The 19,082-nt window shown below is 35.9% G+C and overlaps 1 protein-coding gene across 3 annotated transcripts in view; it reads right to left on the bottom strand.

Moving 5' to 3' along the window:
- The window catches only part of SPATA17 (spermatogenesis associated 17), a 200,901-nt gene that overhangs the window by 174,654 nt on the left and 7,165 nt on the right, over positions 1–19,082 (bottom strand). For all 3 annotated transcript variants that reach the window (XM_045455755.1, XM_045455756.1, XM_045455757.1), the window contains exons 2-3: positions 14,721–14,810; positions 13,515–13,596 (exon numbers count right to left, since the gene is read on the bottom strand). In XM_045455755.1, coding sequence (XP_045311711.1) covers positions 13,515–13,596; positions 14,721–14,810 — 172 coding nt within the window. The remainder of the gene's footprint in view (positions 1–13,514; positions 13,597–14,720; positions 14,811–19,082) is intronic.

A 19,082-nucleotide genomic window follows, 5' to 3' on the forward strand; every position in this document is an offset into this window, starting at 1 on the left:
CAGTTAGCGGCACGGAGTGTGTGTGAGCTCTCCAGCTACAGAACCGAGTTCAGTTCTGGATGTTGCTTTTACCAGCTGTGTGGCTCTGAACAAGTTCCTTAAAGTCTGCCGGTCGTGGCTCCCAGGCTCACAAAATGGAACAGTACATACTCCACAGAGTTCGGTGAAGATTAAAATGAGATAAAATATTTAAGGTGCTTAGGACACAGTTGATGATAATTAGAGAAGAGATTTTCACTGGTGCTACTACACATTTTGTAGCAAAAAGTATGTAATTTAATAATAAGTAAAATTCCAAAAGTAAGAAGTTAAATTTTATTCTGAACAAAGGGAAAAAAACAGAGCTAGCTTTATAGGGTAAGCATTCTGAATTTTATAGTTAAAAGGTGGAATAGCACTTTGATTCCCATGTACCATTCTCATTTGAACCACTAACTGATATTAAATGTATTTGCTTTGGAAAGTAAAAATAATATACATGCGAAAAGTAGAGCATGATCTCGATTATAAGAGGTACCAAGAATAGTCAAACCCACAGAGACAGAAAGGAGAATAGCACTTACCAGCGGTTAAAGGGAGCAGGGAGCTATTGCTAAATGGGTACAGAGTTTCCAGTTGAGATGAAGGAACAATTTTGGAGATGGGTGGTGATGATAGTTGCATAAAACATCTAAATATACCTAATACCACTAAATAATAAATAATAGTACAGTTAAAAATGGTAAAAATAGTAAATGTCATGCTATGTGCATTCTATCACAATTTTAAAAAACACGAACAAGGGGCGCCTGGATGGCTCAGTCGGTTGGGTACCCGACTTCAGCTCAGGTCATGATCTCGCGGTTGGCGGGTTTGAGCCCCGCGTCGGGCTCTGTGCTGGCCGCTAGGAGTCTGAAGCCTGCTTCTGATTCTGTCTCCCTCTCTCTCTCTGCCCCTCCCCCATTCGTGCTCTGTCTCTCTCAAAAATAAACATTAAAAAAAAGGTTAAAAAAACAAAATAAAAAACACTAACAAAAAACATTGGTGGAGGTGAATCGTTCATTTCCATGAGCTATCTATGAGACACAGACACTTTAAAACTTTGTAAAATTTATTTCAACTAAGTCTTTTTATTTCCATTCTGAGCAATGATTACTGTTTGTTATACTAGTGTTTGTTCTTTGGATTACATGAAGTAGTTAAAATATAAACATACCAAAGGTCTTGTTCCTAATATTATTTTTTAGAATTGTTCTAGAAATTTGTTTTTTTCCATTCCATGAAGTTGGATAAGCAAAGAGTATCCTAGCCACTAAATATTAATAACATATCCAAGAATGACAAGCTACTGTAATTTATCAGCAGACAAAAGTCTTAAAATTTTTCTTACTATTTATTTATTTCCCATTTTATCATTAAGGTACAAGTCTACTAAGACTGGGCTGAAAATCAGGCATAAATGGTGTTAGTTCCTTGTAATGAAAATACGATGCTCAATTTTAGATGTTTCCCCAAATGTTTGTTGAAGAAACAAAGGAAGGGAAAGTGGGAGGGGGGGAAAGAAAGAGAGAAAGAAGGCTAAACAGAATTGATATGTTGCATTTATAACAGATAGAGCAAGAAGAATTTCTGGGATAAAAACAGCATTTCAACATTAAATCAACTATTTGTTAGCTGTATGGCCTTTGCCATGTGATCCAGCTCAATTTTTAGAAGGCTTCTGAAAGAAAAAAAAAATTTTTGGAGGATGTATCCTTTTTAAAAACACAATTTTCTGAGCGGTTAATATTCATGTGAATCTTTTGGACAGGGCTGCTATTCAGTGGGATTGGACCATAATTACTGATGGAGCATGTTTCATATTTTGAGTTTCTCTCTTTATTTCTTTTTTCTATCAGGTGAATTACAATGGGAGGGTGACTGGGGACAAATGAGAACCACTCTCTTAGAGGCCAAGTGATATTCAAACCTCACCACAATCAGGTCCCAATTTTTTTCCCCCAATTATCTCTCACCACTCCATTCCTTTAAGGCTCATTCTGACCCAATTACTATTTTTATTTCTTCACCTCCATGCCCATAGTAGTCCCCTTGCCCAAAATGTCTTATCATTCTTTGCTAGCTGTCCAAATCCTATCTCTCCTGTTTTTCTTGCAAGCATTTATAGGACAAACTATCTTTTCTCGCCCACTCCAAGTGCCATCAACTGGAGGAAGCTGGCGTTCTCCTAGTTCCAAAGCATACTTTCACAAACCAGTAAAAAGGACTCCTTTAAAAAGGACAGCAACAGGGGTGCCTGATTGGCTCAGTTGATTGAGCATCTGACTCTTGATTTCAGCTCAGGTCATGGTGTCAGGATCATGGGATTGAGCCCTGTGTAGGACTCCATACTTAGGATTCTCTATCTCTCTCCCTCTGCCCCTTTCCCCTGCTCATGCTCTCTCTCTCTCAAAAATAATTTCTTTTTAAATGGGCAACAACAACAACAAAAACCAAAAGAACAAGAAACCTTGCATCTTAATCTCAAGCTTTCCACATTTATACCCTCTATTCCTTTCTAGTGTTGTCATCCCTCAGGTCTCAGATTACTTCTCCTCCATCCTTCCTCCTCTCACCTCTCCCTGACTTAACTCCAATCATCTGCTCTAAAGATTCTGACACCAAGTAATGGTCTCACCCTTCATCACAACTCCTGCCATTATCTCAAGACTTTTCAAATTCATGTGGACAGCACACTGAATTACAAAATCCCACAACTGCCTGTTTTTTTCAGTCCCAATGACCAACACTTCAGTGTACCTTACATTCCTCAACCTTGTTCCAGACCTTGTGAACTAGAAGTATTCCCCTCTTAAGTCTTAAACTCTTAATGCCAATTCCTCTCCTTCAACTCCAGGGGCTTAATTTCTGTTAAAGGTTCTTCCACCTTGATCTGTATAGATCTAGAACAGATATTTCTTGTTCCCCATTTTTAAGTTCCTCATTCACATATTTTTATATACAATGGCTATGTGGTATTTTGCTATATGGAATATACCATAAATTATTTCATATTTCCTTTATTGTTGAGTATTTAGGTTGAAAACCAAAAAAAAAAAAAGATGAGTTTCAAGGAAGAAATGGTTAATCATTTTCAAAAGGAGAACACTTTAAAAAATTTTTTTCTTAAGTTTTTTATTTCAATTCCAGTATAGATGACACATACTTATATTAGTTTCGGGTGTATAGTATACTGATTCAACAATTCTATACATAACTCAGTGCTCACCAAGTCAAGTGCACTCCTTAATCCCCTTCGCCTATTTCAATTATCCCCCTACCCACCTCCCCTCTGGTAACTAACAGTTTGTTCTCTATAGTTAAGTCTGTTTCTTGGTTTGTCTCTCTCTCTCTTTTTTTCCCCTTTTCTCATCAAAAGCAGAATACTTAAAACAATACATGTTGGTAATAATTTTGAGTAATACATCTATATAAACTTGACCAGATCAACTGGCTTTATTTGTTCGACTGGGCAATACAAAGGAAAAATTTGCCTTAAAGTGATGACAATGGAACTTTTAGAAGCTATGCACATATGGATAACAGATCTGATGAGCCTGAGCCTTTGTTATTTTCCACATCAGTGCCATCCTCATTTCATAATTTTGAGTATAATCATTAAAATGATTTATTACCAAATAATCATGAGTATTTTGTGCATATGCTTTGCCTTGTTTGTTGGCAACTGATACCAATCTGTTCATTATCAACAGCTGATTTTTAAAATACCCTTTCTTTTTACACACACACACACACACACACACACGCACACATTAAAAGCCAATTATACTATTTCTCACAGTTATTATTAATATAATCTTTAAAAGCAGGGGAACCAAATCTAAATTAATTTCATAATTATGAAAACATATTAAGAAAGTTTTAAGTTAATATTAGTAGGTCAGAAACTTAAGTTATCTAGACTTTGGTGTTTATCTAAAATGCAAGACCTTGAAGGGAAAAAATATGTTTCAGTTTTTTGCTCTGACACTAATGGGTGATAAATGTTGCCTTATTAACTTACCACTTATTTGGAAGTCTTCTACAGAAATTCATAAAAAGAGTTGGTAACTATCGAAGAAACATTTATTCATCTAATTAAGAGAAATAAAAATGTCTGTAGAAGTAACTGTGTCAATCTCATTAGTTTTTAAAACAGTGACCAATATTTTATATATTTTTACTATCCATTAAAAAAAAAACCCTGCTGGTATTTATCATGACAACATGTAATGGAATTTTATAGTAGATGGCATCTTTTGTCCCACTTAAAGTTAATAAAATTTCTTTCCATTGTTACTCCTTCAACTACTAACCTAATACGAAAACTTTGTAAGGAGCAGTAAAATGGTAAGCATTATATAAATATTGTGAGCTGTGATTTTCAGCAATATAGAAAATGATTTTTATAATTTGAGGAATAATCTATTTTTTAATAGTGTTTTAGTAAATTAAATGGTCCTACCATAGGCTATTCACACTTCAGCGCAAAGTTTTAATTAAATTCTGTTAATGTGGTTGCCATACATGTTATTCACTGAATGATCTCAATTGAGCTGTTTAGGACTATAGTTATTTATTTATTTATTTATAATGCATATAGAATTAATCATGTACATTAGGGTAGTGTTTCTACTTACTGCTCTCTGAGTGGTGATAAAAAATAGTGCATTTGATATTAAACATAGAGTAAACTATGTAATGATAAAATGTAAAAAAAAAAAAAAAAAGAAAGAAAAGAAAATTTAAAAGGATATCAAGATGTATACAACTATCCTGTAGAGGTTATAGTGATGAATTCACTCAGGTAACACTCAAAATGCTAGTGCTTGAAATGACATGGGTGAAAAAATATTTCAACATTTCTCAGGTACTTATCACCAAAGAACGACTGTTTTCACCTCACCATTTATGAAATAAAGCAGAGTAGTTAAGGACCAACTACACGGAACACAATACAGTTGAACACAAGAAAGGTCCCGTAACAGTAGGACTCTCTGAGTTTCCAACAGGAAGAGCAGGCTGCTCAGCAGGTATGAAATGCATTATGCACAGAGCACACACACTACACTAGATAACCATCAAATTGTTGTTATTAAAAAAGAAGAATCAGAGCATATCCTCACTAACAGGAAAAGATGTTTAAGGTTGTAAATCAACAATCCGGGACCCCTGGGATGGACAAATTTGGTTTATGTTGCCAGACACAGAAGCCTGGAAGTCAGCAGGAAGGCCAGAAATGGAGGTTGAGAAAAAAGGAAACAAAAACAATACTCATGAAGGAAGCAAGAGCCAAATCACAAAAGATAATTGGAAATGATCTATTATCCTGAGTTAACGAGGGCACTGTGGTAGAGAACCCATGATACTTTAGGACTAGATAAGCTAGCTGGTGTCACTATGAAAATTATTTAAAAGCTGGATAGAAAGCTTTTAGTTAATAGAATTTTGAGGGAAGCTGTCTAGAACTACTGAACCTATCTAAGGAGATCCTAGGACCTCTCTCTTTTCTCAGTTCACTTTCTGTTTGACTTCTGCCACATCTGAGACTGTTGACAATGCCAAATTTTCATCAGTTCTCTCCTCTGCTTTCTGTGACCTTGTGTCTCTGCTTTTCTAGTTATTATCTGTCTATACCCCTTTCCTCTGCCTAAATCCTACCTAATGCATTCCACAAGCCTCAATTCTTGGCCCTCTGCTCTACTCTTAAGATATTTTTCTCCTTCAGGTAGAGAATCCTGTCATCTTGCAATGATGGCTCTAAAATCTTTATCTCCAGCTCTGACTCTTAATCTAAACTCCCATGCAATAGTTCACTTTAATAAGCATTTGTTGAGTGTTAATTATTATATGCCAGACACTCTGCAGAGACGGCAAAATCGCCTTACAAGATATCACCACATGGAGGTGTCCTAACATCATCACAAACTCAAAAAGCTCAAAACATCTTTTTGTAAGCTTCACTGAGTGCCCCATTCAGAATGTTTCTTATAAACATGCATGCTTTTGTTATCATTATAACCATTAATCAGCTTTGCTGAGATAAAAATGCAGCTATCTCGGTAGCTTACAAAACAAAACATTTCTCACTTACATTAACTGTCGACTAGGGTTCCCTGTAGCTACGTAGGCTCTACATTTCTTCATCTTAACCCCAAGGATGAAGGAGCAGCCCAAGATGGACATGGGCCTATCTTATGTCAGAAGGAAAGAGGGAGAAAGCCTCTTAAAATGTCACCTTGAGTGTGGCATGTCCCATCTGCTCAAAGCACCTGGCCTAGTCCAAAATCAATGAGATGGGAAAGAATCATTCTTTTATGAAGAAGAGGGTAGTGAATAGTTTTGGCACATATTGATACTAATCATCAGTTACGTTGACCATAAGCAAGACTCATCCAACATAAATCCCTGTGAATCATTTAGTTAGCAAACATTTCTATAGGCTTTCTATGTGACATTGACTGTGATAAGCTTAAGATGCAGTAAACTGAAAAGTCACCACTATTCAGTTCTCAGTCAAATAAGAGATGTAAATGAACAAATGTATCACAGTGGGACAAATGCCTACACGAACAAAGCTAGGAAGGCACACCTGATATCTCCTGTCTCCCACCATTGTACACGCAGCTTCAGGACAGCAGGGAGGTTAATCTTTAAGTAAAGCCTAGAACAGGAAGTAGGGATTTATAGCAATGGGAGGGAAGTCAAAGTGCAAAAGGGCATTCCGGCAGGGTAAAAGGCATTTACAAAAAAATCTGTAGGACGCTGCATGTTTTGGCCATGTGATTTGGCAATGATTTAATGGCAATTGATTTGGCAATCATTTGGCAATGATTTAATGTGTCCCGGTATATTTTACACAGGTGCGTATATTTTACACAGGTGAGATTAGAGAAGAAGAAACCGGGACACTATGAAACACCTGACATGTCAAATGAAAGAGTGAGAACTCCATGCTGTAGGCTGTGGCAAGAAGGAATGTCCACATGGGAGTAAAATGATGACATTTAGGTTGAAATCAAGAGACTTTTATGAGGGGAAATGGAGGGTGTTTGATGGCTGATAGGAGACAAAGGGTAGGGAGAGGGAGGTAGTGGGGAGTCTGGGATTATTGTATTTTTGGTTGAATGGTTGTACCGTTTATCTGAATAAAGGAATACGTAAGGAGGGGCAGGTTTGGGGTATCTGAGGGACATGCAGAGGAAATCCTTAAGGGGTTAGCATGTGGATCTATACGTATCAGGAACTGAGAACTTTAGGTGAATCATTTAATCTTCCTGAGTCTCCATTTTGTGATCCATAAAATGAAGATAACACGTGTACTTTCTACTTGACAGATTATTGCTGGAAAATATGAAATATTGGATATAAAGAATTTTTAAATGAGAAATTCCTTTTCAAATGTAGGAAATTATACAAGTCACATTCAACTCCTGACCAACCTTCTTCAACCCCCCAAACTCTCTGAGCTCCACCCCTCCTGTCTCCCATTACAACGTGCTCATTCCCAATATCACAACCTCCTTTATGCTGATCCTAACTGAAATGTCCTTCCTGGTCTACAATCCACTAATCCCCTGAGGGTCAGTTCAAGACTCATTTCTTTGATCTTCGGAGATTACATCAATTCCCTATGGAAGCCCTTATTATCTGTTCATGTGTTTGGTAGGGAGAGTTCCTTTTAAATTGGCTTTCCTTTTTAATTAATTTATTTAATAGATAATGCATTCACATTGCTTAAAATTCAAAGACTACAGGAGGGTTTATAATACTAAAAAAATCTCTTCCTTATGTTTATTCTTCAAGTACCCAGTTTTCTTCTCCCTTAGGCAATTAATATCATTAGCTTTTTGTGATCCTTTCCCAGACTAGCAAATTAAACCAGTGGCCTTCGAATCATGCAGGGGTGGCTTGGGTGACAATAGAGGCCACAGGGAAAAGGTCCAAGCAGTTGAATTTCTTCAACTTCCAAACAGCTGCAGTGCTTGCACTGCTTACCATATGGAGCTAAAAATTTTGCTAAAATTTTAGTGAAGGGGGAGTTCTGTTACTAACGTTTCAAAATCACTAAACTCTATCACTTATTTTATAACTTAATCGGTAGTATATGGCATTATTATTATTGTATATAGCTATTAGGCCAAAAGAATTATGCAGAATAAGTGTGGGAAATGGTTTAAACATAGATACTACAGACTATGTGTGTGACAGTGTGTACTAATGTGTGTGACAAGATAATTAATGTACACTTAGACAATATTCACACCCCACTCCCCAACCCAAGAAAGTAGCAGGTCCTTTCATGCATTCTTGCTTCAGATGGCTTATGAGTGACTGTCTATATCTACCTAGCTTTGCTTTCCTAAAACCTGAGCTCTGAGAAATTGTGCTAGAATGGTAGAGAGATAGTAAGAGGGGAGGTGTGGGCAGAGAAAGAGAAATAAAGGAGCAAAGATTCCATATGCCTGGGAAGGAGCTGGGCATTAGCTTTCTGAAATAAGGAAATACAACATTTGGCATCCCTATCGCTTCTGGGAAGTGGCTGAAACTCTAGGAATAAACTTGGTGGCAGCTGTGGAAGAGACAGGACTCAAAGTACTAGGGATATCGGGATAGGGCTCTAACAAAAATCCCCATTCCCTTTATGTGGCCCACTAACTATAGAGTTCTTAAAGGATGAACATTGAGAGATCAAATACATGGGCTAGGACAAGGGACCTCCCCTGAATGAAGGCTCCACAAAGGTGGGATCTCTGGTATGTTAGCACTACTTAAGCCTCACGGACTTCTGCATAAGCCAAAGGGGGGGAAATCTCCAATAATGAACTTAACTTCAATTGCCTACCAACCCAATACTATAAACAGTTTGAGAATCACATCAAACTGGGTTTGAACTTTCTTCCACTTATCAGTAACAATATGTCCTTGGGGAAATAACCACCTCTAAGATTAAAGTTCTTCATTGATAAAATGGTGATGATATTTAGGACTGGTATAAGACTTTAGTTGGTATACACAATAAATGTGTAAAATGCTTACTATAATATTTTAGTCATACTTGTCAATCAGTAAATGGCAGCTATTTTAATATCATTCAACAATTACTTATTGAGATTTGATTATGTTATTTGAGATCCTTATGTTAGGTACTGTGTACATAATGGCAAAAATAGATAAATAAATAAAACAGACTTATTCTAAAATAGCTTACAACTTAATAAACTTAAAAACCATCAAGAACCAATCTAAATGAGGAAAATCTCCACCTTTCCCCCCATCCCCCAAGAGCTCAGACAATTGGATCCTAAACCAGAGAATAACTTAGTGATCATACTGAGTGATACTCTTTTTTTAATTATTCTTTTTAAGTTTATTTATTTTTGAGAGAGAGAGAGAGAGAGAGACTGAGAGAGAGAGAGACAGAGACAGAGACAGATCATGAGTTGGGGAGGGGCAGGGAGAGAGGGAGACACAGAATCCGAAGCAGGCTCCAGGCTCTGAGCTATCAGCACAGAGCTCAATGCAGGGCTCCAACTCACAGACTGTGAAATCATGACCTGAGCCGAAGTCAGACGCTTAACCGACTAACACACCCAGGCTCCTCATGAGTAATACTTTTTTTGACCAAACTCAGTTAAGACACTGAAGTAACAAGACACATTTTCTAGAATGGCTCATTATATGAATTTTTTAAGATTTTTTTTTCAGCAACTCCAGCATCATTAAAATAAATATAGATTCCCAAGATGAATACTTTAACAATAGTCACTGAAATGTTTACACTCTTGTGTATTTGATTAAAAAGAGGTCTCAGTAATTCATAACCTTCTGACTAGTGACTTGTGAGTAATTACAACAATGGAAGTGAAGTCAGTAATGTTCATGGAACACCATATGCATATAGGTCTACTTCATTGCTTTGTCTATACATTGATATAGATCCCCAACCACTAAAGAATAATGGGATCAAGATCCCAGCACTCCATGAAAAAATACTTTAATTTTTTGATCATCCCCTCTAAGCAATCTGAATCTATTAAAAGTTGGTTTGACGGAGCTTCTGATGGCCAAATCCGGGACAATTTGAGCACTGAACCAATCAGTGATAGTAATTTATTATGACCCACTGAATAAAACAGGAATCCATGAGTTCACATTGATGTAAATAATTTAAAAAATAGGACCACAAAAAAGCTCTTTCTTATACTAATATGCTAACAAGTAAATGTAGAAGGAATGACAGAGTTAGAAAATTGCTATTTAACAAATATAAAAATTGATTCTGACCAAAGCCATCATTGAATGCTAAACCTAGTATGAAAAAGCTTGATTAGGGGCGCCTGGCTGGCTCAGTCGGTTAAGCGTCCGACTTCACCTCAGGTCACCATCTCGCGGTCCGTGAGTTCGGGCCCCGCGTCGGGCTCTGGGGTGATGGCTCAGAGCCTGGAGCCTGCTTCCGATTCTGTGTCTCCCTCTCTCTCTGCCCCTCCCCCATTCATGCTCTGTCTCTCTCTGTCTCAAAAATAAATAAACTTTAAAAAAAAAAAAAAAAGCTTGATGAGAAAGAAGATATACATACACAGTCTTGAAATATCCCCTCATAAGATATAATAAGTTTACAGTGTGAGTGACTCCACTTTAAATTATCAAAGTTAGCATCAGCTATCATGGGATAAACTGACATCATGTTCCTAATATTATGTATTGAGATGTATTCCTGATAAAAATGCATAACTTCAGTCTTAAAAATAAAGACACATAATTAAACCAAAATTGAGAAGTAACTTAAAAAATAGTTTATACTCTTCAGAAACATCAAAGTCATCAAAGGCAACCACAGGCTAAGCACATTAAAGGTGACTAAAGAAACACAACAATTAAGCACAATGTAACATCTTGGAAAAGATGCTTTTACTATAAACGACATTACTGGCACAATCAATGAAATATGAATACAGTGTATAGATTAGCTAACAGCATTATACAGATAATGGTCTCCTGATTCTGATCATTTTAGTATGGTTATGGTAGAAAACACCACTCAAAAACATAGAGGTAAAGGGCATCACTTCTGCAACTTTGTCTCAAGTGATTCAAAATAACTAATGATATGTATTCATAAAGAAAAAAGACAAAAAAAAAAACATGTAGGGAGAGAGACAAGAGAGAAAACGATAAAGCAAAGAATATATGGGAACTCTTTGGACTATTTTTGCAACTTTTCTGTAAATCTGAAATTATTTCAAAATTTAAAAATTACTTTTTTGGGGCACTTGAGTGGCTCAGTTGAGTATCCGACTTTGGCTCAGGTCGTGATCTCACAGTTCATGGGCTAGAGCCCCACATCGGACTCACTGCTGTCAGCCTGTCAGCACAGAGCCCAATTCAAATCCTCTGCCCCCCTCTCTCTGCCCCTCCCTTGCTTTCATTCTCCCAAAAATAAATAAATATTTTTAAAAAATTACTTTTTAAGCAGTCTGAAATGTCAATGATGTAAGAGATTAGCGTTCCAGACAGGAAACCCATGCTAACAACTGATGAGATTAATGAGAAGCCTTTTACATTTGTTATAGACAGGAGAGTGGGCTTATTTAATCGGTTGAGCTAAAAGAATAAACTTATCTTTTGGTGGATTTTGAGAACTTAAGTGACATATATTAATTAACTAGGAACATACAGTATTAGTAGAAGTATAGGGACTTAACTTGAGAAAATCATGTTATTTAGAGAAGGTATTATGAAATACGTACAGGTGTAGGGACTGAAGTGACTATCTTCTAGGTTTAGCTCATAAATGTGTTGAATAAACATTTTCACCTTATTCTTATCTTTTCCTATTTACATCTTTTAATTTCACTTAGAGGCAACTAATCGAGAATAAATGAAAAACAAACAATCACAATTGAAAACAGTAACAAACCAAAAAGTAAATGAAGTAGGGTACTGGTTAAAAACGTTCTCATTTTTATCAAAAAAATATTTTTTTCTGGGGTGCCTGGGTGGCTCAGTTTGTTAAGCCTCCGACTTCAACTCAGGTCAGGATCTCACAGTGAGTGAGTTCAAACTGCACTGGGCTCCGTGCTGACAGCTCAGAGCCTAGAGCCTGCTTTGAATTCTGTGTCTCCCTCTCTCTCTGCCCCTCCCCTGCTCATACTCTGTCTCTCTCTCACAAATAAACATTTAAAAAAGATTAAAAAATTTTTTTCTTCATTTCCTAAAAGTCTTAGCTAAACGAAGTAGATGTTGGCATGCTATCATATACTTCTGCAAGGCTATCAGTGGATAGAGATGGTTGTGGTATACTGCATTTCTTAAGGCAAATCTTTAAAATATCCCAACAGCCAATAATAGTCAAAGGTAAGCAGCACAAGGAGAAAGTGCCTTATTTTTATATTCGGTGGAACTGATTTTGGGCACTTCAATTCAACAAATGTTTATTCACTATGTTATGGAACAGGAATTTGTCCAGAGGTTGACAGTCCAAACATGAACAGGCTACTGTGCCTACTTAGAAAGAGCTCACCATGCAGAAACTAGAGGAAATCATCAACAAATAAGTGCAAATAAATGCATACGCTGTGAAAGGTACTTTACCAAAAATCAAGTATCTCTTGTAGTTCGGGTACAAATAAATGAGTCATTAACTCTCTTTTTTTTTTTTTTTTTTTTAATGTTTATTTTATTTTGAGAGAGAGAGAGAGGCAGAGAGAGACGGGGAGACACAGAATCAGAATCAGGCTTCAGACTCTGAGCTGTCAGCAAAGAGCCCGAGGCAGGGCTCGAACTCACAAACTGTGAGATCATGACCTAAACTGAGGTCGGATGCTTAACCGACTGAGCCACCCAGGCGCCCCCATTAACTCTTTTTTTTAATGTTTATTTATTTTGAGAGAGAGAGAGAGAGCAAGCAGGGGAGAGGCAGAGAGGGAGAGAGAATCCCAAGCAGGAATCCCAGAGCCCAAAGTAGGGCTCGATCCCACAAACTCGCAATATCCTGACCTGAGCCGAAATCAAGAGTTGGGCACTCGGGGCGCCTGGGTGGCGCAGTCTGTTACGCGTCCAACTTCAGCCAGGTCACGATCTCGCGGTCTGTGAGTTCGAGCCCCGCGTCAGGCTCTGGGCTGATGGCTCAGAGCCTGGAGCCTGTTTCCGATTCTGTGTCTCCCTCTCTCTCTGCCCCTCCCCCGTTCATGCTCTGTCTCTCTCTGTCCCAAAAATAAATAAACATTGAAAAAAAAAAATTAAAAAAAAAAAAAAAAGAGTTGGGCACTCAACTGACTGAGCCACCCAAGTGCCCCATGAGTCATTAATTTCCCATGGAAAATCAGAAAAGGCTTCTCAGAAGAGGTCTCATTCCAAAATTTAAAACCAATTTTGTTCTTACATAATTATTCATTACCAATAACTTCAAACTGCGTGTAAATGACTGAAGCGAGTAAGTTAACAGCATATTGTATGATTCAAATGCTAATATATAAAAACTTTATAATATTTACCTTCACAATTAGTTGATAATGTTGTCTGCCTAAGTAACCTCTCCAACATTTTTGAATAACAGTTGCTACTCTGTGTAAATACCTGTGAAAAACATACACTTATTAGTATGCTTTCCTGGAACCAGATTCACTGTTAAATTTTTTCTTAGACTATACCTTTCTATAATTCAAGAAATAAAATTCAAAGCCAAGTTTATGGTGTACTTTTAAAAAGTAGAACTATCATTCTGCAGTAGAATTCTTCATTTCTTGAGGTAGAAAAAAAGGCAGAGATAAATATTCAGTATTCCTTTTGGGCTTATGATTAGACATTTTTAAATTTCAATTATTCTTCAGTACTAATTCTTGGAAATATTTCTGAATGTAAGACTATAAAACTGGTCAAAGGAACATGTTGAGAAATAAGTCGGGCACTATCGATGTGAGTCACTGTAAGTACTTAGAAATAGTTCTCGAGGTCGAGAAACACTTCCTCTTTCACCTTATATTACCCAGTCTATCCAAGCTAGTGTCTTATTAATCTTCTCAATTAAAGAAAATAGTCTCTTTGCCGCCATGTTCCTAGTTTGTATAGTGCCCAAAAGAGAAACCTCACGTTTGTACCTAAATCTTCAAGTCTGGCTCCTACTAGCTAATAGAAGGAACTATACATCATAATCCCCAGCTCGCCATCTGAGTGGGTTATTACATACGAGGCATGTTCTTCCTCCACCTTATCCCAGGCAGTATTTTTTGGAATTGTAAGAGACTGAAGGAAAGTTTGAGCACTGAAGATAAGCAGGGATCAATTTCTGTCTCTTTAAAAGCAGCATGGCAGCATTCCGGCATCATTTGCCTTTACATATCAACATGTTGGAGAAGACTGGAATAGCTTCCTTTTTGTTTTGTTTTGTTTTTGCTTTCTTAGCAGTGAATTCATTCCTATAAATACAAGTCCAGTCATTTGTCACATCCTATGGAATTTGAAGAAAAAATCTAATCTAGTATATTTAGGATATTGAGAATTTTTTAAAGTAGAGATATGGTCAATATAATTTAGTTCTTTGATGTGTAAGAAAAAACCAAAAGGGCATCATATAATTTATTAACTTCATTACAAGTAAAATGAAAGCTTATTTGCAATGAGCACTTACATGAATAAATTAGATTTTCTGAGGAGTATATTTTTATGATATATCTGACGTTTCTATGACAAAAATCACATACCTGAGATATGCCCGAATTCGACATCCTCGAAACCAGCTCTGGATTTTAACTGCTGCATCATACTCCTTTTTTCTAAATACATCTACAGCACTAAAAGGAAATTTTTAAAGCATTTCATTAGTGACTAATATAATTCCAAAGCAAAGCAACCTGTTAAACTTAATCTTTAATTTCTTCCAAAATGATAATTATAATTCAAATGTCATTTTAAATAAAATTAAAATACTAAATAAAGCATTTCAGAAATAATGAGCTATATTTTTAGAGTTAACCTTTCTCTGAGAGGTCATGTGCTATCAACAAGTTTACTTTTTTTTTTTTTTAAATTTTATAATCACTACTTTGCAACTTATTAATTTACCAGTGATTTTTATAAGGAAATAAAAATGGCAACGTGCATGTTTTCATTATTTTAAAAACATAATTACTTGAATTTGCTATTTGAATGCCACTACACATATCAGGCAAGATTAAAATGCTTGCATATTGCACTCAATGCATCAGTTAAATGAATTGCCTCTAAGTAAAATGAATCCATCACAGAATGCCCAGTCTAGATAGAATTCTCAGAAACTCCATGTAAGTTCAAGCAGGGGGCAGGGCCATAGGGTGTAGAAAGAGACAAGAAATTCAGTTGTTAGACTGCACTGACTTACAGCAAAAAAAGGTTTCGTCAAGACAGATTTCCATCTTAATCTTGCAAGTCATTCAGTTCTCCCTGCCCACCCCTACTGCATAAAGTGATATTGCTGAAGGCAAGTACTGTGCACCACAGAGGAATTTCTTTCCCAGAATGCTGGCTGGCACCTAATTAGCACTTTACGTTTGCTGAATGAATAAAGAATGGCTAATTGTTTATTTCTGACTTTTTTTTTTTAATTCTCTCAAAATAATGTTTCTTTGGACAGGTTTTTTGGGTTTTGGGTTTTTTTTTTTTTTTTTTTTTTTTTTTTTTTTTTTTGGTCATGATATGCTAGCTTAAATATATAGTTTTCATTAAATTTGTGTATTTCATAAACAAAAATAGAAGGGGGGAAGAAACCTCAAACAATAAAATTCTTAGACAAAACTATGATGTTGGCTAACAGAAAGAAAATCGGATGAGCAATTAAGCTGTTGGTGGCAAACAGTTGGAGCGGATGGATTATAGTTCTAGAGAAGCAGGAGAGTTACCTAAAAAGCAGACTGTATAGGACTAAAAAAAAAAAAAAAAAAAAAAAAAAAAAAAGAAAGAAAGAAAGAAAACAAAGATTATGCAACAGTCAGTGACCCAGATGTGAAAAAGAGTAGTGGAGAAAATTCACACAAATGAGTAAGGTGAAGGGGACACACTAGACAATTAGGAGAAGAAAAGAAAGTTTGATTATGGTTTTATGTTTACACCACATGTACAACATTATAGCAGAGACACATATAAACTATATTCTTGGATTGTGCTCCACATGGCAAATAGAATGGCCGGACGTCCTTTCCTCCACGGAGCCTACCCTGACTCCTCAGACCACATTAAGCCTTTTATTAAACATCTTCACAGCTCTTTATAATATTTAACACAACCATATATTGTGTTGTTTAATGATGGTCTTTCCACTAAACTTTAAAATCCCACAGTCAGCAATCGAATCCATTTTGTCCCACATGCATTCCCGGTGGTTCCTGAGTTAATTGATGTTTCTCCTAACAGTCAACCTTTGTCTTAGCAAAGCTGCTTTCTCTCAGGGAATGGCATACCTATTACAGACATATTCAATCCTTGTGAAGACTGCCATTCACAAGCTTCCCTCACTACACTTACTCACGACACTGAAATAGTATCCCCATTTGACAGAAGAAGATACTAAGGCAGACAGAGGTATAAGGATATGTCCAAGGTCTTAATATGCATCAGAGCTGAAATCTGATCCTAGGTAGTCTGGAGAGACTCCAGACTCCCAGCTCCAGAGGCTGGGTTCTTAACCATCATTGTGCCTGAAGGAGAAGAGAGAGAGGAAAGATAAAAACAGGAGATAGAAAGTAAATAAAAAGTAAAAAAGAGAAGGGAAAAAAAAGGTAAAAGGAAGAATGCATGTAAGCCATTTTCAAATATAATATTAAAATTCTGTGGCATAAAAGAGCACCAATCTCCTTAAAACAAAATAAGCTGAGACTAAGATGGAAAAGACATCAAGATCTAGGGCTAAACACCAAAAATTTCTGATATACCAAGTGTTGGTAAGAATTAGTGGAAGAGGAACTCATTAAATTGCTGGTAGGAAGTAATTCAGCCTTTACACACAAACAGAAAATTTTTGTTTATATAAATGAGAAACTCGGAAAACTTAAGGATGTTAAATAAGGAAGGGAAAAATAAGGCGCAATTATAAGAGACAAGTACTTTGCATTGTCGTAGAAGTTAATGGAAGGGTATCAGGAAGAAGGACCATGACTGAGTACTGTCAAATACTGTGAAGAAGTCATGAAAATAAGGTCAATGTTTCAAGGAGTTGCAGGGTCGGAGAGAATCTTTTGTTTTCTCAAATCTTATCCTAGCCAGTAAGAGGATGTGATAGTGCAGGATATGAGATCTCATTCATGGCAACAACAGAGATGATCCAGCAACACAGTGTCCAGTAGAGCAGGCAATTCAAAGATGACAGAGTGGGAAAAAGGAAAGAATAATTGTACTTGATAAGGCTGATGTGAAGGAGAATTCATGATAATGGTTATTTTTCATGGTTTCTTAACCCTGTTTAACCATTAACATTTAATATGATTATAGATGTTTTCTGTTTTCCTTCTTTTTAATATACTCTGTTTAAATTACTGAAAGCACTTGCTTTTCCTCCCCCACCAACAATCAACAAGTGACTACTTTTGCAAAACAGGTAGAAAAAAATTGAGTAAGATTTACAGATACACCTAATACTTCCTTTTAACTAATATATAGTTTGATCCTACCCTTTACTTATATAATTGTCATTAGAAATGTAAAAAATAAGCAATCAAATGATCCATTTTGCTTTCTAATCTCGCCTGGTATTAATGCTAACATGTAATACATAGTCAAGAAGAAGATTAAATTCTCTCTTTTGGAGTTATAAACACTAACACACATAAATATAAGCACAGATATTATATCATACTAATAAGAACTATACATCTTAATTAAAGGGAAAGATTTAAAAAAATAGTAGTTAATTTACTGCTACGTTTTAACTTATATGCTGTAATTCGACTTCTATACACATTTTTCCGTTGCTTTTCTTTTAACTGCTTAAAAATGAAATTTACAGATACTTGGGTTACCACTGGGATGCTGAATACTCATACAATATGTCATGAACTGCTAGACTTTTTATGTTTAAAATGAAAAATGTGGGTAACACTTTATTTTAATGGTATATTAATTAGTTCCAAATTACAATGAAAATCCTATAGCAGTGAATAAAATATGACATCTACATGAATTTGAAATAAATTTATTATGATCAGTATTATCACAATGAATACTAAATGAATTAATAATGATGAAAGACCAAAAGTATTACCAGGAATGTAATAAAACATTGAGAAAAAGCTGGAAGTTTCCAGTCACTTCATCATCAACTAGAAATAAGTACTATAACCCTGGATAACACTATATTCATGTGTATCATTAGTGGCTAGAAATTAATTGACAATAAACAGAAAATGAAAAAATGTGTAGTTAAATATATTTCTGGTAATGTGCAAAAAATACACATTTTATATATCACCTTACTGTGATAGTCTGACCTATGTGTACTAGCTATTGAATAAAAACTAGATTAAAAACCCAATCATCTTTGCTTCTCATTATCATATGAATTTTAGCTATTTTAGATACTAGGAATAAAATTCCAGTATTAGCTGACCTGTATTATAAAATACATTGATTATGTAAAATAATTTTTGCATATCGTTTCACTGTTAGGTGTTAAGGATGTCAAGCTCCTTAAAGGCAGAAACTATGTTTGATCTATACTTTATGCTTTAGTTATCACTCATGTGCCTAATAAGAGGTCAATAATTACTTGTTGAAAAACAGAACTACATTTTAGAATCTAGAAGCCATGTTTTGATTTCATTAATGGTCCTCATTATTATTTCACAGCTCAATGAATAATGAGTCATAAATACATATGTATTAGATCATAAAGTAGGAGTTAACATGCAGATTTATAATGTATTTGCAAAATGTTTTATTATTTACTTTTCTACCTTTTCCCTCTACCTTCTCTTCATTTCCTGAACAATTAAGTCCAAAAGAAATTGGCAGTGGGCAAAGAAACCAGGAATCTGTGGTAGAGGGGACAGGAGTGTTGGGGGATGGGGAGTCACATTGTTCTCGCTAAGCCTTTGTAG

This window comes from Leopardus geoffroyi, chromosome C3 (assembly GCF_018350155.1).
Source record: "Leopardus geoffroyi isolate Oge1 chromosome C3, O.geoffroyi_Oge1_pat1.0, whole genome shotgun sequence".
Classification (NCBI taxonomy): Eukaryota; Metazoa; Chordata; class Mammalia; order Carnivora; family Felidae; genus Leopardus; species Leopardus geoffroyi.